The sequence below is a fragment of the Danio aesculapii genome, chromosome 3, assembly GCF_903798145.1.
Source record: "Danio aesculapii chromosome 3, fDanAes4.1, whole genome shotgun sequence".
NCBI lineage: Eukaryota > Metazoa > Chordata > Actinopteri > Cypriniformes > Danionidae > Danio > Danio aesculapii.
Genome location: NC_079437.1, coordinates 56312695 through 56339242, shown reverse-complemented (window position 1 = coordinate 56339242; position 26548 = coordinate 56312695). Strand labels below are relative to the sequence as shown.

At 36.3% G+C, this 26548-nt stretch overlaps 2 protein-coding genes across 2 annotated transcripts in view; one reads left to right on the top strand and one right to left on the bottom strand.

Moving 5' to 3' along the window:
* Positions 1-630: 630 nt before the first annotated feature.
* Positions 631-25401, bottom strand: rac1b (Rac family small GTPase 1b). The gene is made up of 6 exons (XM_056454268.1): positions 25151-25401; positions 17283-17354; positions 14854-14971; positions 5404-5466; positions 5123-5282; positions 631-1223 (listed from the first exon to the last, which is right to left on the bottom strand). Exons 1-6 carry the CDS (start codon positions 25183-25185, stop codon positions 1093-1095), a joined length of 579 nt encoding a protein of 192 aa, XP_056310243.1. The 5' UTR covers positions 25186-25401; the 3' UTR covers positions 631-1092.
* Positions 25402-26124: 723 nt separating this feature from the next.
* The window catches only part of LOC130219951 (small integral membrane protein 10-like protein 2A), a 3517-nt gene continuing 3093 nt past the window's right edge, over positions 26125-26548 (top strand). The window contains exon 1 of the mRNA XM_056452452.1: positions 26125-26408. Within this exon, the coding sequence (XP_056308427.1) occupies positions 26241-26408 (168 nt within the window). The 5' untranslated portion in view covers positions 26125-26240. The remainder of the gene's footprint in view (positions 26409-26548) is intronic.

The following is a 26548-nucleotide window of genomic DNA, read 5'->3' as shown; positions in this document are numbered from 1 at the left end:
GCATTTGCTGCTAATGGGGCGGGGTGGGGGTGGATCAATAATCCCTTATCATGGTGGGCATATCCATTATTTTCACATCCCAATGTTGACAGGTATGGTGTTGTGACAAATAAAGGCTTATTATCATGTATCGGATTTTCGGCCACCGAAAATTTATCGGCCAAATATGTGTTATGCCATTTAATGGACCCTCTAATTTTGTGGCTTAAGTCATTTTCGGGGTACTCTTTTAAATCTGGAAGCATTAACAACTTATATTGAAATATAGTTATTGTTCAATATGGAAAATGATTATCAGGATTGCATTTTTGCCATATCGCCCAGCCCTAATATATATATATATATATATATATATATATATATATATATATATATATATATATATATATATATATATATATATATATATATAGTCCAGAAATGACGTAAAACAGCTTTAATAGTCATGAAACTGTTTCTAAAAAAGCTAAATTCGTTTTTTACAATTCAAGAGTGAAACGTGGCCTGGACGTTCATGTTCATAATGAGCATGGCCTTTAATTACAGTATAAACTCCCTAAACAAATGGCAAATAGTGTGCAGAGACGCTCATAATGAAGACAGATAAACATCAGTTCAGACTCTTCATCCTTCCATTAACAGAACCGCATGTTTAAGAGACAGGTGTGAGATAAAAGCCTTCACTGAAAACTCACCGGCTTCAACCGCTAGCTCTGGTTTGCCAAATGATTGCTGCCCTTTAGGGGTTACAAATCAGTACGCGTGATGCTGCCCCATCCTAATGTAGTGCTGTTTGGCGAGATCTTCATTCCTTTCAAACAAAGACTGTAAACAAACATTGTGCGTTCTCAATGGAAGGAACCATCTTCAAGAACTAAACGCTAACATCCATTAGTCAAAGGCCGCGGGTCGTCCTGTAGTGTCTGTCAAAGGGGATAATTCTTACTACATCTATCGATAACATTTGTTTGTGAAGGTATAAAGTTGTACTGGTATAATTACAGTGAAGGAAGTGAAAAAGGAAACCGTAGTGTCGTTTCTCACTTCTCCTCTTAGAAATACAGTTTGGATCACAGCGGCGTTTCCTCAAGACTACAGCAGAGAGCATTTCCTCTTTCTCTTCTTGACGGGTGGAGGGCATAGTACGGCCCGGATGGCCTCGTCAAACACCGTCTTCAGGCCACGCTGTGTGAGTGCCGAGCATTCCAGATACTTCACTGCCCCTGCACACAAACAAACAAGCATTAGACCTCCTAAAAGAGCTTTCAACTTAAGCCCCGTTTACACTAATATGTTTTAGAATGAAATCGATCCGCGTCCACACTGTTGTTTCACCCAGCGTGTCTGAACAACTCTCCATCCTCACTACACCACTGAAAACGCACATCACGTGACCACACACACACACTCTCTGGCATGCGACGCAGCGTATGGACGTCTGAGCTCCATGCAGTCATCTACCCAGACGAGAGCTGTGCACGTCGGACTGTTCATCAAGGATGTACCGCTGAATCTCACTATATTTGTTAATCATCTTGTAGTCTATATCTACGGACATATTCCCCGACTTTGGTCTTTTGAATCTATAACTTGTTCTCAGGTAACATACAGCTGAGCACACAGATTACGCCTATTAATTTATGTAACCACGTACACTGATTCTGCACATTTGACTGATTGCTTGCCTTTATTTCCTATATTGTATAAACCTATTGTATGTTATACTTTTATAATGGCCATTATTGATTATTAAAACTGATCTTCAGCAAAAGAGAGGGTATGTTGCGTATTTTCAATGAGAATGAAAGGATGCTGTTATGTTATAAGCTCCATTTTGTATGATTACAGTGAAGATGACAGTCATATAAATATGTAGCTACACGGCGCCTCAACATTTTTGATGTCTGTCAAGTTGCTAATATCAAAATGAGAATAGGCAGTTCCTCGTTTTATGTTTTCTTTTTTTTTTTTTGGCTAAGAAAGTGAAACAACGTAGCCAGGCTGATGTGAATGAAGTTATAAAGTACACTGTTCGCTTTGAAGATTTACCCGACGTGTCCTCGGGAGTTTGTTTTCCATATCAAACTTGCGAAGTCTGAATTTACAAGAAGAGGATGCAAGACTGAACTTTCTGTAGGCTACTTAATATTGAGGAAAAAGCTCCAATCAGATAGGCGAATGTCTGCTACCATGCCTCCGTTTTCAGAGGTCTCCGTTTTTCCTCATCTACACTAACACGGAGCAGCAGCGTTTTAAAATAAAAATGACCTCTTCAGCGTTTCCAAAACGCTTCGTTTTTGGCGCTCAGACTCCGGCTCATTATAAAAACTCAAAACTCATAATGATGACAGCCAATCACATCCAGGTTGTACCACGACAACAAGGGACTGAAGTAGTGGTGTTGATGTATAGACCATTTTGAGGGATGTTAAAAAAAAAAAAAAAAAGATCCCAATTAGGGTTGAGTATCCTTTGGGATTATTTCAATACTGGTGCTAAATCGATACTTTAAAACGGTACCGGTGCCAAAACGGTGCCTGAACTGATACTTTTGAGCCACAAAATTATGGTGGATGACTCTAGAAAAATCTTTTACTTGACAAAATCTTTTTAAAAATATTTTTAATAGAACAATTTAATTAAAGTTTAACGTAAACATTCATATTTTATATATTTGAATTACATGAATATATTTATATAAACTGTGGAAAGGCTGTCAGCAAAATACTGAACTCCTTTTTTCTAGGGTTGGGGCTTGTGTCTATGTTTACATGGGTATCAGTAATCTAATGATTTGCCTTAATCTGAATAAGACAATAATATGATCAAGGTGTTTACATGAGTTGCTTTTTTTGTCCTCCTATTCATTTAAAATAATGTTTCTGAAAATTTTCACAGTGTTTCCTAAAAAAAAAAATTATTCTGGAGATAAATAAATGTTATAATAGCCGTTTTAACATTAAGTTATGATTGAATTGTCTCTTGTTATTAATAGTTTGATATAAAGCAGGAAATGTTTATGGGCCAATGACATAACCACATTGAAATGGGCTATAAAGGTGTATTCAAAGATAAGGTTATTATCAATAGTGATAAGCTTTTCCTTCATTTTGACACATCGCTATTCTCTGGTATTGCACAAACATGATTGGCTATCGTCTGCACAAGAATTTGTGAAGGCGATCTGATTGGCTGACGCTTGCGTTGGTGCTTGAAATATCACTCCATTAAAAGTCAATAGGAAGCAAGCCAATTGAGTAAGCACACTTTTGCTGTGCCCAATCAGAATTGTATGAAAGAACTATGCGGAAAGCCCACAATAAAAACAAACACAGAAAAGCGTAGATGAGTGGGATGATGGCGTCTGCCGCTTCAGAAGCATTAATAGACTAATTAATATCCAAGAAAAACAGCACATCAGTAATATATTTTGGTTTCAAAGTCACAGACACTGAACAAAACCAGGTAATTTGTAAGAACTAGAGGTCTGCACGGGACTGATTTTTTAGTCCCGCTCCTGCGAGGTTTTACTCTGCACCTGACACCACTCCTGCAGTATATTCAGCCTTTGTTCAACCGCTATTTAATTTTCTACTCGAACAGAACGTTCCCGCTGAATTGATGGTTTCCAAAACATCACGTTTCAATTGGGTACCAAAAGACAGGACTAACAGTTAAAACTGTAGATTGTGCCAGGATTGTAGGGTAAATGTCAGTTTTGTTTGCCCCTTCATGATGAGACATGAGTGCCGCCTTAAACCTGAGGTTCCAGTCTTCTGACTGCTAAAGCGTAAAACTTTTAGATCACTCAAAGAGTAATTTTTTTCCATTTGAAACTGACGCATGAAAAAGACTTGCCTACATCAGCCTTGTCTAATGTGGGTCTCCTAACAGTAAACTGACCATTTTCTAATGCAAGCTGAAGGACAGCGCATTTTTACTTTGCTCCCCCATGTTGTTAAAGCCTGCTCTGAGCAGTGTTATGCAGATGATGTGAGCACAGACTGTGCAGAAAAAAGAGCATGTGCAGAAAGCACTGGTCATGCGTTTAGCATGTGAAACAGTCATGAGTAGGGATGTGCGATTTGAGTAAAATATCTAATTGCATTTTTTTTTACAGATATTGCGAATTCGATTTACAATTTAATTTTGTAGTCAATTTAGGTGCTGGTTTTTGTATTTCCTTGAGCTGGCAACAATTCTGCGACAGCTCTTACAAATTACCTGGTTTTGTTCAGCGTCTGTGACTTTGAAACCAAAATATTCCCATATTACTGATGTGCTGTTTTTCTGTAATATAAATTTGTCTATCATTGCTTCTGAAGAGGCAGACGCCATCATCCCACTTATCCATGCTTTTCTGTTTGTTTGTTTTTATTTTATTGTGGGTTTTCCGCATAGTTTGGTCGCGCAATTCTGATTGGGCAGAACGAAAGTGTGCTCACTCAACTGGCTTGAAAGACTTGTTACACACAGACGGCAGTCACACATTATAAATATATAATACATATACATTTCATATCGTAGCCTCTTGCGATTAGCTAATCGCAACGTTTCAAATTGCGATTCGATTTCGATTAATTGCACAGCCCATAAGCACTGTTAGAATGAGGAATAAAAATGAGGAAATCAAATTACACCAAAGTTACTGACCGTTGCGGAGTTTTATTCGAAAATTTATTCCTGCGCTGCAACAAATCTAGTCGGGTCCCGCAGTACAGCCGTAGGAATGCAGACCTCTAACACCAAGGACTGACACAAGTATTTTTCACTTTCATTCCTAAGAAATTTTCAATGGTGATGAGCTGTGTCAGCGTGAAAAATCCCTCACTGACGCTAGATGGCGCTTAACCCTTGTGTACCGTTCTAAATTACTACCCTTTCATTATTTTCATTGCTGTTTGTGCTCTATTGACTTCATTATAACGACATTGTTTGATTGCAAAGTCATGACAGCATCATGCATTCTTGAATGTTAGTGGTTTTCCCTGTTGAGAAGAGGTAAAACGTGTCGATTTTACTGTATTGTCTTACAGTTATAACTGACTCTTTTAGGGCAGCCGTAATGCTTAAAATGGCCCCCAGTGAAAATGAGTTTTACAGAATGACTTGATCCACCTACCGATCTCTTTGGCCATGGCCAGGCCCTGAGGGTAGGTGATGGGAGTGAGCTTCTTCTCCTTCAGCTTCTCAATGGTGTCCTTGTCGTCTCTCAGATCAAGCTTGGTTCCCACCAGGATGATTGGAGTGGTTTGACAGTGATGTCTCACTTCTGGATACCACTGAACACACGTGAGGCAACATGTCCCATTATTAAAACATCCAGCAATGCGCTAAACGTTAAAGCTCCAGTAATGTCTGATGTTTATTCTACCTCCTGCTGTGAGGAAGAAAAGAGCTTACCTTTGCACGGACGTTCTCGAAGGAGGCAGGACTCACAAGGGAGAAGCAGATGAGGAACACGTCCTGTGGGAGAAAAGCATTCATGATGAGCTGCTGGATAATGGCCGTGCTTCCACATTTACAGCTTTAGCCAAAGTGTGACATTAACACTCAAATGCATTTCATTTTCACATAGACATAGTGGTGGCGAAATGAAGCCATAGCTTGACCAAAGGGTTTATAACCTGAGACTTTGTTCAGCATTGCTCTCTAGTGACACCTAGCTACTCTGCTAAAAAATTGAAGAAAAATCAATGCATCCTGAGCCAATAGCCGCATTTCCACTATCGGGCCAGGGCGAGCCAGGGCTTTAATCGGGCCAGGCCGGGCCAATAGCCCGGGAGGTTGAGAAATGAGGCCGAAATCATGTCGCGTTTCCACTGCGGGCTAGTTGCTCGCAGCACGTCACGCAAACACCGCCCCCAGAACGTCCCCCGAATCAAACGTCACACAACCCGCCCACTTCAGCGGGAACAAAAAACTCAAATTATAACCACAAACACAACCTGGCATCACTACGAGAGCTGGAAGATGGAGAACACCGAAGCGATTGCTTTTTTACTGTTTGTGGTCTGTTGGTGTAAGGCCAGACAGCGATCCCTGGATAAGGACATTCGAGTTCGGCGGCATTTACTTCGAACACAGATTTTGGCTGCTATCCATTTTTTCTTCTTCTTAGTGAGTTGATCAAGCGCGATAGCAAAACAAATGTAAGGGAAGAAAGCATCTTGTCTCCTCTTTACCTGACAGGAAAACTCCGCCTTTGTACGTAACCCCGCCCCGAAGCCCCAGTTGGCCCTCCTTGGCCCAAGGTATTCGGCGGGCCGAAAAAGGCCGGACGCTGGCCCCAAGGAAGCCCCGCTTTGGCCCGATTACGCCCCGGAAGTGATAGTGGAAACGCGACTGGCCTTGGCTCGCTCACTTTAGGCGCGATAAGAGATGAATTTGTAACGCAGATGTTGTGCTTATTAATGAGACAATGGGTGGTGAAGGAATGAATATTACTGATGTATATCATGTGCAAGTGTACTGGGGTTTATATATTATATGAACACTTATAACCCCAGTCAGTTGCCATTTCTATGTGGAGATTGCATGTTCTCCCTGTGTTTGTGGGAGTTTCCTCCTGGTGTTCTGGTTTCCCCCAAAGTCCAAAGACATGCGCTATAGACCTTTTTCTTGACTGCTGCATGGAGGGCGCCATAGCGACCGGCGTCGTCCAGTAGGATGCTAAGAACTTCCGTTTACAGCGTTCACAACCGCTAATTTTGGCTCCGAAAATGGGTTTCAACAGCGTTTTGACTGGATTGCGGAGTGTTTTTGTGACACACAACTTTGAAAGGTGTGTATTAACGCCGTTATAATTTGTCAGAAGTGGTTCCCTACTGAAAAAAACAGCTTAAACCAGCCTAGGCTGGTTGGCTGGTTTTAGCTGGTCGACCAGCCTGGTTTTAGAGGGGTTTTGGCCTTTTCCAGGCTGGTTTCCAGCCATTTCCAGCCTGGTCTTAGCTGGTCAGGCTGGAAAATGACCAGCTAAAACCAGCTTTACCAGCCTAGTCAGGCTGGGAGCCCAGCCAAAACCAGCGTTGTCCAGCTTAAACCAGGCTGGTCAAGCTGGTTTTAGCTGGATTTAGCTGGTCATTTTCCAGCCTGACCAGCTAAGACCAGGCTGGAAATGGCTGGAAACTAGCCTGGAAATGGTCAAAACCCCTCTAAAACCAGGCTGGTCAACCAGCTAAAACCAGCCAACCAGCCTAGGCTGGTTTAAGCTGGATTTTTCAGCAGGGTTCAAGAGCGCGAGAAAAAACGTTCTCCTAGTTCACGTGTCTGCCGTCAGAAATACAGTGTGTGTGTGTTTCCCTGGCCTGTCAGCTGTTAGCTCAGCGACTCTTCAATACACACACGCTATACGCACACATGCAATAATTCACTGCATTATAGAGCAAACCGGATTACTGGCATGAAACTTAACAGGTATGCAAGTCATGCAATTTTCAAAAATGACCCATAAAAGTCCGTTACTGATACTCTGCTGGCTGATTTGCATGTTGATTCTAATCGCGAGCCATTTATATTTCATTTAGTGTGTTGTATTTACCATGGTGTGCGTTTTTCTGTCATTTTAAAACGTCACTTTATTTTCACTTTGTCACAGTTATTAAATCAGTGTGCTAGTGGGACATTACAGGTGACTTTAGCGATGACGAGGAGGGGAAAATGCCTCGCAGCAGTTGTTTTCCATCCTATTAGATCACATTTTTTAAATGGTCAGTCCAGGAGGTGGCGCTGATCGACAACAGTATCAGTTTTAAAGAAGATAAATGCAGGTAAAATAGATTAAAACTATCGTTTCAAAGCTGTCCAAATGTGACCGTTTACACGCATCAGCTGCTGACCGGAAGCTCTTAGCATTCTCCTTGTGCATACACGCAAAGCATAAAAGCATTATGGTCTATAATCTATATAAAATCTATAGGTGAATTGCATAAACTAAATTGCCCGTAATGTATGTGTGTGCATGCGAGTTTGTATGGATGTTTCCCAGTACTGGGTTGCAGCTGGAAGTGCATCCGCTGTTTAAAACATATGCTGGATTAGCCAGCGGTTCATTCCACTGTAGTGACCGCTGATGATTAAAGGGACTAAGCTGAAGGACAATTAACAAACGAATAAACACAATGACATGAGGTCTTTCAAGTTCTTGTGTTCACCCGATAGCCATTGCTGACCGATTACGCACCATTCACATGAACACTACTTCTCTATGTAATTAATATTTAATTAATTACTTAAAGCAACATCTGTGATCATTATAAATGTAAGATTAATGCACAAGTAAAACAACTGTTTGGCTTCCCTGAAAAATATAATGGTGGAAGAAGTTGAGGTGAGTTTTTTTTTTCTTCTACTTGCTTAGACTGCATTAATGCTTTGTGTATAGCTGCACATTTAATCGTTAAAAGATCAGGATCTTGATTCAAACACCCACACAAGCTAATTATAAATGACAAATGTGATTTGCTTATGCTTTTAATCGATCATTGCGGAGCAAATCTGCGTTTGAGTGACAACGATTTGTTCTTTAGTAATTTTTACCAGTATTATAATTTCTAAGTTACAAACAATACACCAGCAGAAAGTACTGAGACAACAGTTTATAGATCTGATCTGACACTGATGTTCATGGTAAAAGATTAAAATCAGCATTTAAAAGCAACTTGCCTCTCCAAAAGAAGGTAACAATTACATTAAGTGTAATATGTAAAACGTGTATAACGAATATGTATGAACTATTGTAATGTAATAATATTCTAATATAGATGTAAACTCAGTGCCTCTCTGCTTGTAAAATTGCTTCTGCTAATCTAGATACTGAGGTCCGTTCTTCATACCTCGCTTAGATGATCGAAGATGATTTGACAGATCCTGGATCTTTTAATCTTGATAACTGATCTCTGGCTAATTTGGTTCTTCAAACAAGTCCGCGAATCAGATTAAAATGTCTGGATGAACTGATGTAAGATCGCTGTGTGTTGTGAAGGACAGATCAATCGATCCTCAGAATCATGATCAGCAATGCAACGATTGGCTGACCGCACAGCAGCGTAATGACATCATCTGATTAATATTCAATTATCCGTGTGAGCAAAATTACATCAAATTCGTAGTAAACGGTTTGTTAAATATGATACGCAATAACTTTCCACCTTTGTTGTGTGCTGCAGGCTTTACACTTTCATGTGCCAAGAGTATTTAGCAATTTATTTAGTTATACATTATAGATCAGATTTTCTTTCCTATAGTGGCCTAGGCTTATTTTACTGTCTTAATCAGCGTAAGAAATTGAAATTAAGTTTGCACCAAAAAAGCATTTTGATATTGGTAAAGGTGTCTGCAACTTGTGCAGAGCATCAAATCACTGGCATATTAGCTGTCAAAACGTGCATGACTGCATATGTTATTATTCTTTTATAAGAAAAAACAAACAGTGGAATATTGTGCATGTTTATTATCTTACAGAAACTGTACTAAAGCTGGATCGGTAACTTTAAATAGTAGGCATTTGTATCTAAAGAAATCCATATTAATAAATGTTCTCTTTGATCCCCTTGGGGAGAACCACCCTGTTTTTGTACTTTTATCAACTAAGTTTTACTTGCATATATTTTTAAACTTATATGTATACAAACATAAATATTATGAATTATTTAATATTAAATATTATTAATTATTATAAATGTGATATATAAACATTTTAAAACTATTTTACTTTTTTCCCCCAAGTGTATATAACATACAGCTAGAGCCAAACAGAATCTGCGGATATTTTTTGCCATTTCTATGGAAAATTTTATTTTTAAAAAAATCTGTGGATTTATGCGGAATGATTTTAAGAGTATCATAACTAAAAACTAAATATATTAAATAAAATAAAACATTTTTTATTTTATCTAATGTTTATCTAATGCAAATCCAATTAGATCCACTTTTTTGGTAAACAAAGCAAGTCTCTCATATAATAGATCTACTAAAAGATAGAACATTTTACTTTACAAACTGTATTGTGAATAAATCATAAGAACATTTTAATATTACTATTATTACATCACAATAATATTAGTCAAATTAATTTAAAAACTGAATAAATATACATTTACATAAATAAATACATAGACTCAATGAAGGGCTAAAAATCTGCGGATTTCTGCGCGCGCAGATTCGGTGTGGGCCTACCTATAGGTTACTACTGTAAGAAAACATCAGCATTCGGTACACACTTTCAGTATTAACTTTGCCTAAAATGACCTTATCTAGTCCTGTGTATATGAAATGAGTCTGCTCCTGAGCAGGTTTGAGCTACCAGAACTGTTGCTATGACAACAACTCTCGGATGAGCTTTGAAGAACGAAACCATCCTGGATCATGTCAAATAGTCAAAAACCAAATGCAGCTAATTGAGTAAATCCACGTACGAAGAACAGACCCCTGGTCTGACAACACACATCACCTACAATGCACATTTTAAAAGTCTGGATATGAAAGCAACACTTGGACCAAACCAATATTGTACTCTTTGCAAACAGAGCCTCATTTGTCATTTGACATGTAATTTAAATATCAACAATACAAGCCTCAAACCCAGGTTTCATCTGGCACATGGCTTTATTCCCACAAGCTTTGAAGACTTAGTTTAAATGTCACAGCACTGCATAGAGACTGGTTTTACTGCTCTGCCAGTAATGCACAAGACATGATGATACTTTGTTTTTAGAAGTGACACATATGATAATATTAAAGGGAGAGATGAGCAAACTGACTTTCCTCATTCCAACAGTCTTAATATAGTTTGCGAAAGCAAAAGCGGCAACACTTTACAAGAATGTTGCATTAGGTCATATCTTTACTAAGATGACAAAAGCAAACATTTATTACTGTTTGCTCATCTTTGTTAACAATAGTAAAAGGGCCCATAGTTTACCTCTTTTTTATGATTTAATAATAATATTATGGTTCTTCTGAGTGTGTCAGTTTAGGTTCAGTTTAAAACACAATTCAGATTTTTTTATTATAATGTGTTAAAAAGTGTCATGTTGGGGGCGTGTCCACAGTTCGCTGATTTATGGGTGTGTTGCTTCACATGTAGATTAGTTTAGGCTTCCCGCCCAACGTAACAAGGGGGCGGGGACATGAGCTCACCCGCTCTGCGTTTGCAACAGAGTCTGACAGGCAGACTGAGAGGAGCCGCATTCAGTTGTACATGTACGACTCGGACACATACCAAGCAGAGAGTACAAAATCATTTCAAAAACAGAGTGCTAGTTTCAAGTGCCGAGCTTGTACACAGAAACTAATAACTATGCACACTGAATTAACTTCGCAGCAGAAATCGTCCCGAATCGTCGAGCCACGCATTTTTGAATTCCAAACATAGGTTTCTATCAGGGTACACATAACGGCGCTTCAAGTCTGCAGCGGTCCGCGGCGCCCAGCCGTCGACTTGAGTGTACCCTGATAGAAACCTATGTTTAGAATTCTAAACCGCATGCTATCACAGAGAGCTTCTGGGACCGCGAGAAATGCAAATGGCTGAAGTATAAGGTAGACTCAATGAGAAGTACACATGTTTGCAAACCTACCTAAAGATACAACCAATAATTCCGATTAGAGCGATAATGTGGAGAATATTGCTCTTGTGTTGAGCCCAATGAGCCTTGCATCTAAAAATAGAGCTAGGGTGTTCCTTTAGTGATATCGCTTCGACTCACGCTAAAAATGGCGGATGTGAATCAACAAACTGAGGATATGATGACGCGCCTGTCAATCAATATTGGTGGGCGGGGGGACCGCTCTCCTACGTAAAGTTGTGGTCGGTTTGAAAACCGCTCCAATTGGTCCACCGTTTTTATGTTGTTAAATTGAAAAAAAAAAAGCACTGGGTGTGTTTATATCACCCAAATATGATGGTCTATACACCATACATGCACATATGTCTGTCCAAACAGCTTGAAAAGTAGATTTTTTCCTTTAAAGGGCACCTATGGTAAAAAAAAAAGTCGTTCATTGTTAGTTTATCAATAATGTATTTGTAAATGTTGAACTATGATTAATAAATGCCAAACACAACACAAACACAACAACTAATAGGGATGTGAACCTACACTGGTCTCACGGTTCGGTTACAACTATCATGCCATCGATTCGGTTTAATTCGATATATCGGTGCAATGACGATGCTTTCCATACATGATTCGATTTTTTCTTCACAACACAAGAATTTCTTTTATTAAAATCTATAAATATATTAATATTTATATTATATTTGTAATACAATATTGTCCTTTAATACAAGCAGTAAGATCTATGAACTGTACCTTTAATTTGACCTGCTCAAAGAAAACACTCTTTTTGAATGCATCAAACAAAACTCCAATACTTGCACAGAAGACAGCATGAGCATTTATAGCAAATAAACTAATGTGAATATTATCCCGCTTGCTTTTGAGAGCTGTCTTACACTCCTATGATTCGTCATCGTCTTCACCCGCTCAACAGAAAGGGCTGCACTTGGCTTTGGAAATGAAAGCACTGTTAACCGATGAGTGACGCAGGAAGAACAGCCGCAGTTACAGTCTATTTGCGCATAATACGAAGTTATCACAGGTAATCCATAATAGACACAGTGGAGAAAACTTGCACCTCAGGCACGCTCGTGTCTGGATCAAGCGGCAACCTCCCGCTCTCCCTCGGGAAGCCAATACGGAAGTAACTGAAACTGCAATTCATCAAAATTCCACTAGTCCTGGCTCCATAATAGAGCAAATTGTAATTGAGCCCACTGTTAGAATGGCCAACTTTACAGCAGAAAAAAAGGTGTTTACAGCCTGGTACAAAGAACGATTTTGGTTCATATAGCTATTATTACCCTCCATGACAACTGTGAGGGGGTGAATTTTTTTTATAACTCATCCATTTCCTTTATATTAGGTTATATTAAGTTTGCATAATTAAGGGCGTGGCCACTTGAGTGACAGCTAGGTCTCGCTGGTCGCCGTCACTTCACCTCAGCTGAATCCAGCAGATTAGCTACTGATCTCGGCATATTCATCGTATTTTTGTGTTGTTTTATGTGGCTTTACACAGTCAGCTGCCTTTTGGAATTATTTCTTACAATTATCAGATGATATGGCATGCTGTGTGCACTTAATTGTGCTCACAAACCATTCATGTGGCCTCGTTTCCCATGTGAGTAAAGTTATATACTTATCCACCATCTCTATAAATGTATTTGTTTTATTTAAGATCATTTATCATTAATATTTTTCTTCAGACTCGTAAAGCACTCCAGAATGTGACAGATTGATTAGCTGTAGGCTCTAGAACAGTCATCTGAAGTGTTATCATACAGAGTTATGCCTGGAGTTCATCAATAGTCTTGCATTTACTAACACACACTATATCTGAAGTGTTTGGAAGTAATTTGCGTTTTCCTCCTGTAGAAAAACGTCATAAGAACAATGCTTAGTGGCTCAATGTATGACTACAGTGTTTTCAAAAGTCTAAACACTTTATTGATATAGTGTACAGCCAAGCACATGTGGTCAGAACACAAACGTGGGTGCGATGACGCGCGAACAAAATGGCGACGGTTGGCCGCGCCTACATGTAGCTTCTTTTGCAGTGTTTAGAAACCTATGGGTGACGTCACGGATGCTACGTCCATATATTTTACAGTCTATGGTCTGGATCCACAAGTATCCACAAGAGGAAAGTTACCCCACAAACACGCCAGCGGGTCAAATGTCCAAAGTGAGAGAGAGATGGATTTTTACAGAATTTCTCCCTAGTAGTGAAAACTCAACTCAACTCAATTTATTTATATAGCACTTTCAACAAACCACAATGGGTACCAAAGTGCTGTACAAAAAACACATAAAACGCATGCAAATATACACAAAAACTAAAATACATAAACTCACATCACATGATTAAAAGCTAAAGAAAATAAGTGTGTTTTCAGTGACCTCTGAAAAGACTCAAAAGTTGGAGCTGTTCTTAAGGAAAGTGGAAGATCGTTCCAGAGTCTTGGAGCTGCTACAGAGACAGTCCTTAGAGCGAAGAGATCTCACAGGTTGGTGTATATTAATTAGCTCAGAAATATTCTCAGGGGCCAGGCCATGGAGGGATTTAAAAACATACAACAGAACTTTGTACTGAATTCTAAACTGGATTGGCAGCCAGTGTAGGGAAACCAGTACAGGTGTAATGTGTTCTCGTTTTTTTGTGCCTGTTAAGAGCCTGGCAGCTGCGTTCTGGACCAGCTGCAGTCGCGGCTCATCTGCTGTGCCTTCTTCAGTGTCAATAAAAGACTTTCCAGCAAACTCAGAAGCAGTTGAATTGTGCATAATTATCTACCTTTTAAGTAGTAGGAGCGTTTTATTTAGTCGCCCTCGCCTCCTTCACCATAGTTTTCTACAGCGACATTGCGCAAGGGAGATTAATGACGTCAGTACGTAATAACCAGTTATGACCTTTTACTGAACTGATATCGAATTGTCCCCATCTGCATCGCGGATTTTCACAATTCATTTAGACACCCCTAACGACTAACATCAATTAATGAAACCTTATTGTAAAATGTGACAGCAACAGCTTTAGAATAACTCATCATCTGTTAACGTACACACACATACTCTGTATTTATTACTTATATGAAGTTAATGTAATTACAAATGCCATATAGTAATCACTGTTCATTTAGAAGTTGATTTACTTTGTTACATGAAGTTATTTCATTTGTAAGATATGACATTTTACTTTGCAAAACAATTATTAAATAAATAAATGTTTGGTTAGAAACACTTTGGTTGGTAGTAAAGATAGGAAAAGTCATGTGCAGGTCTGTGCTCTCACCGTCTGAGGGTACGAGAGAGGGCGAAGTCTGTCGTAATCCTCCTGTCCTGCTGTATCCCACAGACCCAGATTCACCGGTTTCCCATCCACCATGACATTCGCCGAATAATTATCAAATCTGTGAGGTGCAAGGCAAAGCAATTCTCAACATTAATCCTTGTTTTAACACCATGGCAGCTTCCTTTGCTATTTTTATGAAGAGGAACAACTTAAAATACTTAAAAATGAGCACTAGAACTATAACTGCTGTGTTAAACTATATAAACAGAACTTAAATAAAACATTCATGGTGTAAGGGAATTTTTTCATTCACAAATTTAACACATTACATTTTATGAAGTCAAATTTAAGACTTTTTAACACTATTATTAATTAAATTTAAGACTTCTACAGGAATAAACACTGTAAGGAATTTTTTCCTAAAGAAAATCTTTTTTACTACCCTCAAAGAAATTCTAATTTACTTATTTCTTTTCATATTTTGTATAATGTATCAAAACAAGCAGGTTTCATAAATGCACTTTTTTCAACATAACCTTTATTTTCAAAAGGCTAACTATATGCACAACTGTCTCTCCAGGTCAGTGTCCTCATCATAATAAATAGAGAACTTTTTAACGAATGATATTAAAAGGAAGATAACTAAACTATATTGCTAAATATTGCTAACTACTTGCTAAAAGTTCTATTGAGATGAATTGCTGGTGATTGAATGATTTAGGCCTGAACGAGCAGCTTTTCATGGACATAGGAAAATTAAGACCTGTTTGAAATGATTTAAGACCCACAATCCAATATTTCGGTAAATGTAAGACTTTTTAAGGCCTAATAATTAGTTTTAGGAATATGAAGACATGACAGATTTCTCTAGACTAAATGATTCTATCTTTCTCTTTATTTATAAAGCACTTTCACACAACTACCAATTGATCCAAAGTGCTGTTCAATCAAAAGTATAAAAAAAAGCCTCTAATGCAGACCATAAAAGTACAAGGAAGGTACAAAAAGGTATAAGAGACAAAGACAATCACTGACATAACAATAGATCAAATGTATTCAATGTATTCAAAGGGAATCAAACTGTGGTTTCTCTCTCCTATACTAACGCCTGTTAGAAAAGCTCATTTAGAAATAGCACCTCACTGTAATTTAGCTTTAATTTCAGTGAGCGAGTAATGTTTACTAGATGTTTAAATGTTTACTAGAGGAAGAAAAAAAAGCAATATTACACAAGCTATGTTAGCCTACAAGTGCATACTATTACAGGATTTCTGCAGGTTTTATCAAGCCAAATTTTAGACTTTAAAACCTTTTTAAAACCATTTTAAGACCACAATGAATGAAATTTCAGACTCACACAAAGCTAAACGCTTTTTTAATGGTCGAGTTCAAACCTTAAAAGCAAATGTTATTGTAAGGATAAAAATCAAACCATATTAATGATTAAATAGAGTTAAGAAATAAACGTTTCTTAAAATTTTTATTGAAATCTATTTTTAGTGACTGGATGTGTTTTGGCCCGATTGGATAGCATAGGAAAAATAGGAAAATTAAGACCTGTTTAAAATTATTTAAGACCTACAGCACAATATTTCAGTGGATTTGAGACTTTTTAAGGCCTAAAATTTGGTTTTTGAAATTTAAGACAGTAAGACTTAAAGACCCTGCAGATAGCCTGTATTACATACTACAAGTAATAAAACAATCTATATATAAAATCAGTTATAATATACAATCTAATAATCTATATACAAAAATGACTATAAGAGCAAAACATAATCCCACTCTATTGACCTTATTCTTGACATGCAAGCGGGAGCAGCCATTGGAAACTTTTTGGCTTGAGACTCATTTCCGTCTCATTCACTTCCATTGATTTTTAGACATTCAAAAACAGCTCGTTATGCTGCTTGATGTTGCAAACTGATATTTTATCAATTTATACCTTTTTATGTATAGTCCTGAACGCACTTGTTTGTAGAGCAAGCAGTTTTACCGTTTTCTGTCGTTTATTATTGCTAGTCACTTCTCCCATAGGCAACTGAATCGGAAGTTCTAAAATAAATTGCAAGCCGCATTTCAGAAAAAGGTCAATTTATATATATATATATATATATATATATATATATATATATATATATATATATATATATATATATATATATATATATATATATATATATATATATATATATATATATAGCTATTTTTAAAGTATATCAGCTTTTTTTTTTAAATCAAAATTTCCCCCAAAATACTCTGAGCTGAATAAAAAAATGGGTTTAAACTCAAAAGCTCAACTTAATAAACATGCTTATGACCTAAAGAAAAAAATATATATAGTAGTATCATCCTGGAATGGCTCTTTCAGCTATGGGTATAAACACTGACTTCAAATGAAGTCTGTGCTGATAATGCAGAAGACTCACACTGTGGGGATGTACTCTCCGGGAAACGCATTGGTTGTGTAGCTGATCAGCAGACATGTTTTACCCACAGCCCTGGAATGAGAAGAGGGGGAAAAAGATAAAACAAGTCAAGATGTAAACAAGCCACGCTGCAGGATACTATCAGCAATAAGTGGAAAAACAAGTCTGGTGAAGTGCTCTCTCTTTTGACTCCCACTGCAGGCCTGAGATTTGATTTAATGCCGTTTACTTCCTCTTACATCTGAAAGAGGTGTTGGGTTTACTGAGCAAGACGTAAATGTAGATTTAAGTTTATATGACCTGGCAACCCAGTGAATGAAGGAAATGTATAGACAAGTGGCGCCAGTGGTGTAGTGGTTAGTGCGTCGACACATGCACTGCGGTGCTCATGGCAACCCGAGTTCGATTCCCGCCTCGTGGTCCTATGATTCAGCAGAAAAAAAATTAATAATAAATTAAATAATAAAATAATAATATAATAATTATATATATATAAGTGTATTAACAATACATTTAGAATATTAGGATTTTTAACCAATTTATTTTAATTTACCATCATTACTAAGGCCAATTGTTGCAAGTCAAAAAAAATTTAAATTAACAAAAATCTCTCATCTCTTATGTTTTATATTAATACAATCATAAGTGTTAAGAGTTAGCTAAACTCTTTATCTTGATAAATAAAATGTTACAAAGAGTGTGCAATGGTAGTAGCCACATTTTAATAAAACTATAGCGCTTCATACCGAACCTTCATACCAAACTTTAATCATTATTGACAATGGTGTTCAGTCAATAAATTACTGAAAATTAATAAATTGACTTTATCACCAAGCCCTAATTCTACATACATAATCCTACCCAACACCTAAACCTAACTACTACCTTAATACCCTTTAATAAACTGCAAAATAGGAGATTATTAAGGCAAAAGTCACACTTAATGGTTTATTAATAGCAAGATTTGTGCTTTAAATTAATATGTGACAAGCAAATTAAACTGTAAATTTAAAAAAGAAAACATTCGAGATACCTGACACTGAAACCCAAACTGCCTTGATACACGACATATCAAATATGAAATATATTACATATTAAAAAAAAGTTAACCCTGGAAATATAAATAGGGAAAAAGGAAATCCTGGGAATGACATCAGCCTCAAAGTCTTTTTGTTTGTTGCTTGGAAACAAATACGTGCAAAAAAATTTCATGTTTGCATGACCAAAAAGTCAGATGAAATTTTAATGCAGGGGTGTGCCCTAAAAAACCCAAATTTGATTGATGCTAGTGGCCCAGGAGTAAATATAGCCATGGGTAATTTCCTAATTTATTTAATAACGTGTAATAATGTAAAATAATTTAATACGGTATGTCTTCTGCATAGTCCTCTATCTATCGAATGACAGTATTTACACTTAAAAAAATCTGATTCATTTACAGCATTTAATTTCAATTAGCTTTTTTTTGTAGCTCAGCAATTAAACACCCGTAACCCTCTCCATCATTCTCCCATTCCCATCCGATGGGATGGCTGGCCAAATCAAAGGTCACAATGGCCAACTTTGGCCATCTCTGTTCTAATGGCTGTAATGTAAATCAATAAAACCGACATAATACTTACATAAAATGCTATAAATATCCATTTTTGTTCTACATCTCCCAATAATATGTCTTAAGATATGTTTAGTTAATTACTTAGTAAGATGTTATATAAATACTTTAAAAAGATGATCAAATCTATACAAATCTCTCAATATTCTGACATATTTTAACTGGATCTTCCTTAAATAAAAAGTAGTATCGTTTTAGGTGTTCCATCTTATAATAATAATAACAACAATAATAATAATAATAATAATAATAATAATGACCAAATAATAAGTTATTACTCCATTTACTTTACAAAAAAAATTTGGATTACTTCGAAACATTAAAAATTCATGCATCAAATTTAATACAGTACACTGTATGAAGTGATTAGACTCTGAAGTGAGTAAACCTGTTACCTTAAGAATATTAAGTACATGAACTATGTGCATAATCCATTTTTAAGTAAAGTCTACATGTCGCTTGTAAAGCAATGGGTTTACTCACTTTCAAGTAATCGCTTTATGTATATGATTTACAGGGTTGAAAAATGTATATTGAGATTATGACGACCGAATGACTGGTTGAGACGCACACACTCATTAAAACAGCAGGAGTCATGAAGAGTTGAGCAATGCCTGACTCATTGAGTCCATTTTAAAGCACAGATCAAAGTCCAGCTGTGGCCATACCTACACCAGCTGAAAATGAGGTCATCGAGCTTTGCTAAAACAGTAACAAACTCACATTGTGCTGTTTAATATATGGGTGTTTCCTGATTACAGTGTTCAACTGTAATGAAAACGTCTCCAAGGCTGTGTGTTGGTGGAGCGTCCTTCAGCAGTGACATTTGTATGAAGCTGAACTAAATCAGTTTTAATTAAACTAGAACTGCTAACTAATCTCTCGTATCGAGGAGAGCCTGCAGTGGCTATACAGAGGGGAAAATAAGCATTGAACAAATCACGTATTTTCCTGGGAATAATAAGTGTAAACAGACATGGAATTGAACCAGATTTTGGTACAAACCCAAACAATACAAACAAAAAAAAATGTGAAAAATTATTTGTGTGTTATAACAATGATATGACACAAGGAAAAAGTACTGAACTACTGAAACATACTTAATACTTTATATAAAAGGCTTGACAGTGGTGATGATAGCCTATAAATGCCTCTTATATGAAGTCTCATGCATTGCTTAGGTGTGAGTTTTTCACAGACTTCAACAGGTGTAAAAATCTTGACGGTTCTGTGGGTCTCGTCTATTAAATCTGATCTTTATTTTGTATTTTCTATTGGATTCAAGTCAGGTGATTGGCTGGGCCATTCTACAGCTTGATTTTCTTTCTCTGAAAGCATTTGAGAGTTTCATTGGTTGTGTTTTGGATCATTGTCTTGCTGAAATGTCCACCCTGGTTTCATCTTCATCATCCTGCTAATGTAGATGTTGGACTGAAGCAGCTAATATTCATTTACAATGAGGAAGGGTAAAGGGTTGCTGAAGAACTACTGAGGGATTTCAGCTGCTGTGTTGGCTTTTGCTGCCTTTCTACACCTTCCTTTCTTCATGTGTTCAATTCTTTTCTCTGTGTCATTTCATTTTATTACGCATAACTTAATTTGTAATCTAATTAGATTTGTTTTCTTTGCATATATGGATTTCTTTGCTTGTTACCAACATCCAGGGAAATATTCAAATCAACAGCAACTTTAGAAATATGTTTTCTGAGAAAAATGGTGACGTGTTCAACACTTATTTTCCCCGCTGTAAATTCACATTCAGATATTTGCATTCGGTAAAATAGTAAAGCAGAGTTTACAAAGACCAATATAGACTCATTATCATGACGTACTGTTATGAGCACATTTTATTTGAGACTTTAACTTGTGCTTTAAAACAGCCGATAAACACATTTATCTTTATGGATGGTCGTGACATCATTGTTTATGTGAAGAACCATTTACAAATCTAATGCATTTGCTTTTTCCCCGACACAAAAGAAAAAGAATTACGTCGTTAATTTTCACATCTTGCAAGGTAAATATTTTATTCAGAAAAAGAAATGTGTGAAAGGTATACTAAAATGCTATTTATTTTTATTAGAAATGGAAACTTTGAAAAAGTCTCTAATGGAAATTAATAACAAAAAGGATGACTCACTGTTAAGATTAGTAATCTTTAACATTGTACTAGGGGTGGGCGGTACATCGGTGTCATAGTCATCACCGGTGTGACATTGCGCCACGACATGGATTTTCTATTACCGTCAATACCGTAATAAACCAATTATGCGCCTTGAACGGCTGCATTTACATCAATAATAGCTAATTCTAAATATTAAGGCATTTAATTTTCTTCAAACGTTCAGTTGTGGTCTGAATAAATGTCCTTATACTACAGGGCTCGAAATTGCAACCATTTTGGTCACATAAGCGCCCGAAATGTAATCTATGCGCCCTCATAATATATTTGGGAGCATTTGTGCGACTGAATATAATGGTTGTAGTGCAATCTGATTTGATTTTCTCTAAAAACTTGCTGAATCGCTCTACCCTGCTGCTGTATTGGTTCATATTAGCTGTCAGTCACTCAACGCTTCCCGCTGTCAGATAACAGGGAGCTTTTGTTACTGCAGGAAATGCAAACGGCTGAAGAGTGAAAAGTGCACAGGTTTGCAAACCTCACCTAAAGTTATAATAATAATAATGGCGCAGATGACAGCGATCATAACATGAGGTAAATGTTGATCCGCCAGCTGAGATCAATCGAGTGTTTTCGGAGAAGGTGCCTGAATCTTGATGCGTTGCATTCACCGCGTGTTCAGCGCAAATGTCCGCTAAATATAAAGTCTAATACTGTAGACATCATCGCCAAAGAAACTCGCCTTTACTAAGTATACACTGAAACTACAGCTCATAACAAAGAACGGTATTGCGCTGGTGGTCATCATGAGAATCCTGCTCTGTGTGCTCATAAATTGGTGCGGCTGACTCGCCTGCTTTATTCTACCAACACAGAGAAATGAAGATCAGCTCATAACGAGACTGAGCATTTAAAATGACCCAAACCAAAACTTTTAAAGAGTGATAGAAGTGAGACTTTCTTTTGTCTGTTCTTCCTTGAGATGTATATTATTTTGCTATTTAAAGTAATACCATGATATTATACCGTCACCGTTCAAAAGATGAAAAATACCGTGATATTAATTTTAGGTCATATCGCCCACCTCTACATTGTACCATGGAATTAGGTAGTTATTTTAAATCATAATGTCTATATGTACATTTCATTTTAGGCATGGGCCGGTATAAGATTCTGACTGTATGATAACCTTGGATAAAAACATCATGGTTTCACGGTATTGTGATTACTGCTCTAAAATATATTTCCTTTAAATATCTGGGTAAAAAAAATAAACCTTTTCCCCTTTGAACACAATATATTTTATTTTGAGAAAGATTTATGATATTTTGGAACAGTAAACACGTCAGGCTAAATAATAAAAATGAATAATTGAGTCAGCGCAATAGCCTAGTGGTTAGCGCGTTGACATATTGTGCAGTAGCCCATCAGGGCGTCCTGAGTTCGAATCCCGGCTCAAGGACATTTCCCTACCCCTCTCTCCCTTTCTCTCCAACTTCACTTCCTATCTAAATACTGTCCTATCAAATAAAGGCAAAAAGGCCAAAAACAAATCTTTATAAAAAAATAAAATAAAATAATTGAAATCTGATCATTTGTTTCAAAAACACAGATTTCTTTACTATTAAAATGACATCTTTGAATATGTTTTCTGCTGTTTGAATATGTTTCTGCTGGAGATACTGTTGTCCAAAAAAACCAAACAAAAAGTATATAAAAAAAATCGTACACATACCTTAGAAACAATATAGCAGAAAATGTTGGCGGTTTTAAAACCTTGACTTTTCCAAACCATGGTATACCTTGAAAACGGTTATCGTGCGAAGGCCATTTCTTTTATTTTAATTTGTTGACAAAGTTGGCTACAGTTCATTGGTTTCATTATTATGTCAATTTATTTATTTATTTTAATTATTTCTTGATGTTTTTTTATTTATATTCATATTTCCTGTAATATTCAAATAATTATAATAATAAAAAAAAGGTTCAAAAAGGTAATGTTAATACACTGCTATAAAAAAAAAAAATCTACGTTGACCGCTTTTTTTCTACATTGTAAGGGTGTTCGAGAAATAAATGTGACTTGACTTGCACTTCTATTTCTAAATCAAAGAGCTGCTTTCATTTGGAAGTTAATGTAAAATATGAACAGCGTAATCATTAACTTGGCTAAACAGTTTTGTAAGGATTTAAGGAAATAGTGTTGAAATACAAACTAACGAAATTAAGTCATCCTTGGAAGTATAGTCTACAATCATAATACTGAAGTTAATGATACTCCAGTGAAGTACTGAGGTAAAGTTGGTTTTATATTCACACAATCATTCAGTGATACTTGTCATGTCTTGGTAATGTAAGTGTAATGTAAAAAGCACTCTTTTTTCTAATTATTATTTAGATGAACAAGAAAACATAGCGCTCTTTGTGTTAGTGTGTGTGTGTTTATTTAATGTGTTTATTTATTTATTTATATATTAATTATTTATTATATATATATATATATACACATACATATATACATACATATATATATATATATATATATATATATATATATATATATATATATATATATATATATATATATATATATATATATATATATATATACACGCACACAGTTGAACTCAGAATTATTAAACCCCCTGAATTATTAGCCCCCCTGTTTATTTTTTTTTCCCCAATTTCTGTTTAACGGAGATATTTCTAAACATAATAGTTTTAATAACTCATCTCTAATAACTGATTTATTTTATCTTTGTCATGATGACAGTAAATAATATTTGACTAGATATTTTTCAAGACACTTTTATATAGCTTGAAGTGACATTTAAAGGCTTAACTAGGTTAATTAGGTTAACTAGGCAGGTTAGGGTAATTAGACCAGTTATTGTATAATGATGGTTTGTTCTGTAGACTATCAGAAAAATATATAGCTTAAAGGGGCTAATAATTTTGACCTTAAAATTGTTTATTTTTTTAATTAAAACTGCTTTTATTCTAGCCGAAATAAAACAAATAAGACTTTCTCCAGAAGAAAAAATATCATCAGACATACTGTGAAAATTTTCTTGCTCTGTTAAACATCATTTGGGAAATATTTAAAAAAAGAAATAAAAATCAAAAAAAATCAAAGGGTATTCCTTATTCTTACATTTGGGATTAGAATATGCAAATAATATATTTGAGGTTTGTCAGGTTTGTGAGATTTTACATGTAAAATATATGTTTAAACTTTCCTCACTTTCCTGACAGAAAGAACAAGTATCTGCAATATCAGTAAATTTTGAGATAAAGGCATTGATCTGGTATATTTTGTGTAGAATTTAAAAATTAATTTCCTTTGTTTGTTTGGGATAACATATGTATATGGAAGACACCATGTTCTCTTCCAATCTACATTTTGTATTAATGCTGACCAATAAAATTTTCCTCTTGGAGCAATTAGATTTTTTTTTGTTGTTGGATTATTCGAAAAAATAAGTTTGTTGTTGATAAATTCTTATCACATATAATAATATCTTGTATTAATAATGACGGTTCTGTGTTTTTTTATACATATATAAGAAATATTAATGTTTGTGAGTTATACTAATTCTTTTTGGGATGGCATTTAAAACAATAGAGGTAAAGTTGGTTTTATATTCGCACATTCGTTCATTTAGCAGTCTCTATATTGTTTACCATGTTACTTTGAATATTCGACCGGAATTAGCATGCAAGTATGACTTCAAAACAAGTATGACTTCAAAACTTTGTTCACAGTCAATTAGATAGTGTTAATGTTGTACTTTGATAGTCATTTGCTGCTAATATGCTTTCCCTGTTTAGAATTTTCAATATATACTTTCCTGAGATTATATTATTAAGCAGAATGTCTGAATATCCTAATATAAAACCAACTTAACCTCCATTTTAAAACAGTGTTACATTTCTTATATGGGATTTCACATGCTCTCTGTGACTCTCATGCAAGTTAATGTGAGTGACGTCACATCAGAGGAGAAACGCACACATCCGTGACGACAAAGAAAGCTGTTTAAATAAGCTTACAGACGCCAACAGTGTAACAAAATGACCAAAGGTGTCTTGAGATTGAGAAAATGTCACCACGAGGACAGTAAAGTCACTCACCCGTCACCGACGACCACACACTTGATGGCCTGCATGACTTTTACTCGATATTTGCTCTCCCTCCACGCGAAACTGATGAAAACCCCCTCAAACGAACGACGCCGCTTCAAACAACACCGGTCACAGCTGCACGGTAAGCCGCTTCTGTAAAATAACTTTTCCTCCTCCTCTCATTCCCGCACACAGGAATGAAGGCGAGTAAGAAAGTTTGAAGCCACCACCCAAGACAGGAAACAACTCCTGCAGATTTACAAGCGCACTTCCGCTCAGCTCCCTCCAATATAAAAGTTCACCATGAAAGAGATTTTGACTGTCTACATAGCTACTTCCAGAAAATTTGGCTATACTGTAAATATTTACGTTCATTCATTCATTTTTTTTGGCTTAGTCCCTTTATTTCTCAGAGGTTGCCACTGCGGAATGAACCGCCAACTTATCCAGCATATGTTTTACACAGCGGGTGCCCTTCCAGCCGCAACCCAGTACTGGGAATCTTTACGTTTGTTAAAATCTAATTCAGGAAGAAGTCTCTTTAGTTTATTGAAGAATAAAGACGATAGAAGGCCCGTATGTTTTTGTTTGTTTAATGTTATGCTTTGTATTTTTTTATTCTTGTTTTATTGATTGATTATCGTCATTATTTGCAAACTTTGATTAAGTTTATTTGAATTGTATTAGATTTTTTTGTGTAACGAATTACAAATACAGCAAAAATATACATAATGACAAGCAAAACTAAATAAAAAAATTGAAACAAGGTTAAATGAACAAATAAGTTTAATAATGTTTTATTAGCAGCCAAATTATGGCCAATAACATAACTTACATATGAAAAAATGTGCGTTTATATATATATAAAATTATCAAAGTTTACTTTATACAATATAAACCTTCAAAAGGGGGTACTAAATTCGTTGAAAAATGTAACTCCGTGCACTTATTCTGGCGTTGACAGGAACAAGACGTTAACAACATCCGGCCGCGAGTCCATCTTTTCTGGGGAGAATAATAACAGGGTGGAGGATGTTTTCAGCTCAGCCGAGATGACTGCTCTGTGTCGTGTCTGAGAGCGGCAGTGAAGCGTCCTCTTATGGCGGGACTGGCGCATTTGGTGCTGCGTGTTTCGGGATCGTACGGCGTGTTTTCTAAAGGTCTCAGCAGGACTTTGCTCATCTTCTTTGATCTCGCCTGGAGACTCAGAGTCAGGTTCCCATATCTGTATGTCATCGCCTCCATGATGTTCAACGTGCGGCTACAGGTGACAAGCTGTCTATCTGTCTTATTTAAAAATCTCTGTCTGTCTGTATGACTATATCATTCTGTCTGTCTGTCTGATGGTTGACTATACAGCTGCTGTCTGTCTGTATCTCTATTTGTGTGTGTCTCTTTCTTTCTGTC

What these genes read in the sequence shown, in the direction of transcription:
- rac1b (XM_056454268.1), bottom strand. Translation starts at nt 25,185, where the DNA reads ATGCAGGCCATCAAGTGTGTGGTCGTCGGTGACGG. An exon ending in TGTGTGGTCGTCGGTGACGG is followed by an intron (nt 17,355 to 25,150) that starts GTGAGTGACTTT and finishes TTCTCATTCCAG; the next exon opens with GGCTGTGGGTAAAACATGTC. An exon ending in GGCCATGGCCAAAGAGATCG is followed by an intron (nt 1,224 to 5,122) that starts GTAGGTGGATCA and finishes GTTTGTGTGCAG; the next exon opens with GGGCAGTGAAGTATCTGGAA.